This window comes from Coregonus clupeaformis, chromosome 16 (assembly GCF_020615455.1).
Source record: "Coregonus clupeaformis isolate EN_2021a chromosome 16, ASM2061545v1, whole genome shotgun sequence".
NCBI classification, from domain to species: Eukaryota; Metazoa; Chordata; class Actinopteri; order Salmoniformes; family Salmonidae; genus Coregonus; species Coregonus clupeaformis.
The window spans coordinates 35739284-35746295 of NC_059207.1; the positions used below are offsets into that span (position 1 = coordinate 35739284).

The following is a 7012-nucleotide window of genomic DNA, read 5'->3' on the forward strand; positions in this document are numbered from 1 at the left end:
GATTGACCACAAATTCTCAATGGGATTAAGGTCTGGGGAGTTTCCTGGCCATGGACCCAAACTGTCAATGTTTTGTTCCCCTAGCCACTTAGTTATCACTTTTGACTTATGGCAAGGTGCTCCATCATGCTGGAAAAGGCATTGTTCATCACCAAACTGTTCTTGGATGGTTGGGAGAAGTTGCTCTCAGAGGATGTGTTGGTACCATTTTTTATTCATGGCTGTGTTCTTAGGCAAAATTGTGAGTGAGCCCACTCCCTTGGCTGAGAAGCAACCCCACACATGAATGGTTTCAGGATGTTTTACTGTTGGCATGACACAGGACTGATGGTAGCGCTCACCTTGTCCTCTCCCCGGACAAGCTTTTTTCCGGATGCCCCAAACAATCGGAAAGGGGATTCATCAGAGAAAATAACTTTACCCCAGTCCTCAGCAGTCCAATCCCTGTACCTTTTGCAGAATATCAGTCTGTCCTTGATGGTTTTCCTGGAGAGAAGTGGCTTCCTCACTGCCCTTCTTGACACCAGGCCATCCTCCAAAAGTCGTCACCTCACTGTGCATGCAGATGCATTCACACCTGCCTTCTGCCATTCCTGAGCAAGCTCTGCACTGGTGGTGCCCCGATTCCGCAGCTGAATACACTTTAGTAGACGGTCCTGGCGCTTGCTGGACTTTCTTGGGCGCCCTGAAGCCTTCTTCACAACAATTTAACCTCTCTCCTTGAAGTTCTTGATGATCCGATAAATGGTTGATTTAGATGCAATCTTACTAGCAGCAATAGCCTTGCCTGTGAAGCCCTTTTTGTGCAAAGCAATGATGACGGCATGTGTTTCCTTGCAGGTAACCATGGTTAACAGAGGAAGAACAATAATTTGAAGCACCACCCTCCTTTTAAAGCTTCCAGTCTGTTATTCTAACTCAATCAGCATGACAGAGTGATCACCAGCCTTGTCCTCGTCAACACTCTCACCTGTGTTAACGAGAGAATCACTGACATGATGTCAGCTGGTCCTTTTGTGGCAGGGCTGAAATGCAGTGGAAATGTTTTTGGGGGATTAAGTTCATTTTCATGGCAAAGAGGGACTTTGCAATTCACCTGATCACTCTTCATAACATTATGGAGTATATGCAAATTGCCATCATAAAAACTGAGGCAGCAGACTTTGTGAAAATTAATATTTGTGTCATTCTCAAAACTTTTGACCACGACTGTACATTTTACGGACACAATCTATTTTACAATAGTTATCTTTTGTTTGTTTTTACTCCTATCTTCCGCTACCCTCAACCCCTCCCATCTATTTCTGAAGACCATCCAGATTGATTTCTATTTGCCATATATTTTTAACTGTGCTGTTTCACAAAAGTTCTGAACATATATACATTTTACGGACACAGTATATATATTTTTATATGTATGTATATGTGTGTATATATATATATATATATATATATATATATAAATGGAGTGATGATGAAGTCTAGGTGTGCGTAACAATGGGGAGCAGGTGTGTGCTATGATGGTTGCCAGGTGTGCATAATGTGGGTTGCCAGGACCGGTGGTTAGCAGACCGGCGACGTCGAGCGCCGGAGGGAGGGAGCAGTAGTAGGCGTGACCGTACCCACGCCCTGACGCGCGGCCAGGAGGACGGCCCCGAGGGCGAGGAGAGGGCCGGTCCGGACGGCGGAGATGGAAATCCCAGATGATGTTGGGGTCCAGGATGTCTGCCATCTGGACCCAAGAGCGCTCCTCAGGACTGTACCCCTCCCAGTCCACTAGGTACTGGAGCCGACCCCCATGACATTGGGAGTCCAAGAGGAGAACCGGTTGATGGGCTGGAGGGCACTTACAGGACTCTCAACTGGCGTGGAACCACAGGGTAAGGGAAAGCGGGTCCTCCGGCATCCTGATCCCCAGGCGGTGATTTTCATCCTCGACCAGGAGATGGTGGGTTTGTGAGGTTGGAGCCACGGAAGGCAGAGGATTACTTTGTGTATGGGTGCGGTGGTGATGAGGAAGGGAACAACTGTTGGCGCAATTATTAGAAAATTGAAAATTGAAGAAGTTCAAGATGACGGTCAATCACTCTCAGTCTGGGGCTCCATGCAAGATCTCACCTTGTGGGGCATCAATGATCATGAGGAAGGTGAGGAATCAGCCCAGAACTACACGGCAGGACCTGGTCAATGACCTGAAGAGAGCTGGGACCACAGTCTCAAAGAAAGCCATTAGTAACACACTACGCCGTCATGGATTAAAATCCTGCAGCGCACGCAAGGTCCCCTTGCTCAAGCCAGCGCAGGTCCAGGCCCGTCTGAAGTTTGCCAATGACCATCTGGATGATCCAGAGGAGGAATGGGAGAAGGTCATCTGGTCTGATGAGACAAAAATAGAGCTTTTTGGTCTAAACTCCACTCGCCGTGTTTGGAGGAAGAAGAACGATGAGTACAACCCCAAGAACACCATCCCAACCGTGAAGCATGGAGGTGGAAACATCATTCTTTGGGGATGCTTTTCTGCAAAGGGGACAGGATGACTGCACCGTATTGAGGGGAGGATGGATGGGGCCATGTATCGCGAGATCTTGGCCAACAACCTCCTTCCCTCAGTAAGAGCATTGAAGATGGGTCGTGGCTGGGTCTTCCAGTATAACAACGACCCGAAACACACAGCCAGGGCAACTAAGGAGTGGCTCCGTAAGAAGCATCTCAAGGTCCTGGAGTGGCCTAGCCAGTCTCCAGACCTGAACCCAATAGAAAATCTTTGGAGGGAGCTGAAAGTCCGTATTGCCCAGCGACAGCCCCGAAACCTGAAGGATCTGGAGAAGGTCTGTATGGAGGAGTGGGCCAAAATCCCTGCTGCAGTGTGTGCAAACCTGGTCAAGACCTACAGGGAACATCTGATCTCTGTAATTGCAAACAAAGGTTTCTGTACCAAATATTAAGTTCTGCTTTTCTGATGTATCAAATACTTATGTCATGCAACTAAATGCAAATTAATTACTTAAAAATCATACAATGTGATTTTCTGGATTTTTGTTTTAGATTCTGTCTCTCACAGTTGAAGTGTACCTATGATAAAAATTACAGACCTCTACATGCTTTGTAAGTAGGAAAACCTGCAAAATCGGCAGTGTATCAAATACTTGTTCTCCCCACTGTATATGTATTTTTTTTTTAATATATATGGGGGATTGGAAATGATGCAGACAATTACATTGATGGAAGCTACAATCTATCTGCAATATTAAAGCTGATCTACCCCCTAATTTTTTTTGTAAATAATTATTATTTTCATTGAAGTTATATTGAGAAGTTTGTAAATGTCAATGTTGATTATTTTGTAAATTGAACTTCTGGATCACGATCATCATCTGTAAATAAAACCACAACTTCTGCACCCGATCCTGCCTGTCTCCTGCAACATTGCTGCATTTAGGATTACTAGGCCAACAAGGTCCCTATTTTACATACCCCTTCGTGCAAAGTGAGAGATGAGTATTTGACCCTGTGCGCTGCTGCATTTGCACCACTAGAGGGCATCTCCACGACGGTTTCATGTCAAACTTTTTTTTACTGTGTTGTATAGAGGCAGAACGTGGAGAAAAGTGATTTATAAATTAAATGTATAACGTATTATTATATTCATTACAACTAGCATGAATTGGACAAAAATAATTGTACTGAATAAAAATAACAGAAGATTGATAGTCCAAACCAAGACATCTTGACTGGGTGGAAACAAAATAACAGACAGAAACATGTTATGATGTATGGTGTAAGACTAATGCCTTCCTAGGCTATAGGGTCAGATTCTAACAAGCCAACATCTGGTGTGGCCATGCTGGGCCAGCCAAGATACATTTTCTACTACATATCTGCACCATCCTATGAGCTTTAGGACACAATGGTGGTCTACAGGAGAGACAGAGACCAGTGTCCACATGATATGAGTAATGCTATCTTAATTACACAGCTTGTTTAACATTCAGGGTAGGAGATGACATAGCCAGTATACAGGATAAACAGGGTTTATGCATTTACAATTAAGATAGGCATCGGGGGAAAACATTAAACAGGAAAAAATACTTCATCAAAGACTTACATAAGGAATAAAGGCACTGTGAGAAGATATATCCCACAGTGCAACATACTCACAGAGGGAGCCGGGGGAGAGAGGCATACAAATAATTCAAGGTGAACCTTATCAAACAAAACATCTTAATACAATGTTTACATGAAAACAGCTAATGTTTGAAATGAAGTTAGACCCTAAAATATCCATGCTCTTGTTTTTCTACTTAAAATACTAGGCTAAATGATCTTCTTAGAAAGGTAACTCAACCTGACCTCTCTTGAGATCCAATCAGTCATATAAAATAATGGGAATAAAGAAAACTGGTGAATTATGAATGTACAATAAATAAAATGATATATTTTAAGCAAACTTGTTATTTGCATCTAATCTGCAGTGTAACGATAGAAAAGGGAAAGTAAAATAAAAATAATAATGATTAGCTTTCCATGGTTTGGTAGGTAAAGGGATGTAGCTCAGTTGATAGAGCATGGCGTTTGCAACGCCAGGGTTGTGGGTTCGATTCCCACGGGGGGCCAGTATAAAAAAATATGTATTCACTAACTGTAAGTCGCTCTGGATAAGAGCGTCTGCTAAATGACTAAAATGTAAATGTAAATGTAAAGGAGCTGATGAGATAATAGGTGGGGGCATGTGGGGGAAAACTGATCTGTTTGTCGTCCCTAGATTCTTGTTATTACAAACTGAGTCTCAATTCTCCAAGGGTTTGTGCCACTGCAAAAAAAAACAGGCAGAAGCATGGTAGAGCACAACAAACAAACAGCCGTTGAACAATGTATGTGTCGGTTAAGGAGGAGGTCTAAATCTGCTGAACACATTAGCCCCTCCAAGACGGCTGGCCACCCACCCTGACCCCTCCCTGGCACTGGCAGCCCCCGCAAGCACAGACACAAGGGTCACTTACTCCCCAGGCATGGCTGAAGCCCAGGCATGGCTGTAATGAATATAGCTATCCTGCTGCACACATTTAGTAATACAGCTCCAATAATGAGCACAAGACAAAGGGCCTCATCCACAGATCTTCCAAGTCCTATCTGATCAAATCACAATAGTATTTCCACTTTTGAACAGTAGCCATAATGTTTTATAAATACAAATATAAATATGTTTAAATATCAGGGAGACACTGGTAAATGCACATGTTCATTTTATTTATTGTCCATGCAATATTATTTATATAGAATTATTAATTTTACTATATCATGAAGTCTCACATGAGGTGCCATGACAAAGATATCTTAAAATCAAGAATAAATCAATGTAAAGTGAGCACAGCGGTTCTGTTCCTATCACCAGTGTCATCTAGGTAGCCTACACCAGTGACGTCGACGAGACAACCCGTCTCGCCAGTCGCTGGTGCTGTCATGACCACTACAGCACTAGTATAAATTGACGCGCCAGTAAGTCATTGAGAAGGTATAAGCTTTGTTAAGAGTTACCCCTGTGTCCCGGGCATCATTCCCAACTTGGCTTGTGCGCTTCAGTCAAGCCTAGCATACATTCGTTGGCCCATACGGTGGATTCCTAACTGCAGAATGTCGGAGACAGTCAAGTCACCAACTTCGTTTTTCATCGAGGACATCCTGTCCATTAAAGATAAGACACGGCTAAACTTCAGGCGCTCTTCCTCACACAAGTCCAAGGAGGAATGCGCGCAATGGAATAACCAACAGCCCGAGCAAGTATCACAGTCAGAGGAACTTTGCGCACAGGATACAGCATTTGAAGCGCGTAGAGGTGAGCTCATTGGATTGCATTTAGGCTACTTAAAAATAGTTTAGGCTAAGGTATTGATTGACGGTGATGTACCAGATTCCCTGGAATCATACTAATAACAACAGGAAATAAACCTATTCCATATTAACCTGTGGAGTAGGCAGTTTACCTGTCAAATGCCAGCTTTTGACGCAAAGTCACCACACCACAAATGGGCTAATCACGTCTCTCTTTTACAGATTTCATTGACAGCTCTTGTTCCAGCACCCCAGATGCCATGATAAGTTTTACATTAGTTGGCAAACAGAAGCGCTCGCGCGCTGCCTTCACGCATCTGCAAGTGCTAGAACTGGAGAATAAATTTAATCACCAGAAGTACCTGTCGGCTCCCGAAAGAGCCCATCTTGCCAACAAGTTGAGACTGACAGAGACCCAAGTTAAAATCTGGTTTCAGAACAGAAGATACAAAACCAAACGGAAGCAGCAAGCTACGGAGTACTATAAGGACATCTTTCAAAAATCAGAAGAACGAAGTACAGAGGACGATTTAGTTAGAGCGTCGCTTCTCACCACGTTCTACAAAACATATAAATACCAACCATATGTGTATGACTTCAATAGCACATGGAGACCAATCCTGTGGTGAACATTACATAATACTGGACAATATTAATGTCAATATGGACACTATGCCTTATGAGGAGAGCATGTTAAACAACTAATTATGTTACCTAGGTATTTGATCTATTCAGCACAGTAACTTGTCAAATTTGTTCACAATCTACTTTTATATGGCTAAACTGTAGCCTACCTATGTCAAACTTTCAGCTGTCATTTTATATTTAAAGTTTATACCTCTGAGTAAGTTATCACATAAAAAATGACCAATCACTTTGTTACTTGCATTTTCATTTTTTATGTTGATTTTTTTCCTGAAGTTGTAAGAAAATAAAGGGTGACTGATTTGAAATTGATACTTTAATTAATTCTAAGGAAATTGTAGTGTCAAGGTCTATGAAAACTTTTGCCAGCTGTAGTAATATAAATCTTGCAAAATTGTTCTGTACCCATGCAGCTCACAAATAATTTAAACAGTGCAAATATGCTCATTACTATTGAGAGTAGTGATGGTTATTGAAAATGACCCAGCGTTTACTCAAGTTTACTCTTTCCATTTTACAGAGTTACAGCTAACACTTT

At 42.5% G+C, this 7012-nt stretch overlaps 1 protein-coding gene across 1 annotated transcript; it reads left to right on the forward strand.

Annotated features, from left to right (window-relative positions):
- Window positions 1-5536: 5536 nt before the first annotated feature.
- LOC121584167 (homeobox protein Nkx-3.1-like) lies at window positions 5537-6761 on the forward strand. The gene is made up of 2 exons (XM_041900004.2): window positions 5537-5833; window positions 6052-6761. The coding sequence occupies exons 1-2, from the start codon at window positions 5632-5634 to the stop codon at window positions 6456-6458; spliced, it is 609 nt and encodes a 202-aa protein (XP_041755938.1). The 5' UTR covers window positions 5537-5631; the 3' UTR covers window positions 6459-6761.
- The last annotated feature ends 251 nt before the right edge of the window (window positions 6762-7012 follow it).

Coding starts and splice junctions, on each gene's coding strand:
- LOC121584167 (XM_041900004.2), top strand. CDS start 5,632: ATGTCGGAGACAGTCAAGTCACCAACTTCGTTTTTCATCGAGGACATC. Junction 5,834..6,051: donor AGCATTTGAAGCGCGTAGAG/GTGAGCTCATTG, acceptor TCTCTTTTACAG/ATTTCATTGACAGCTCTTGT.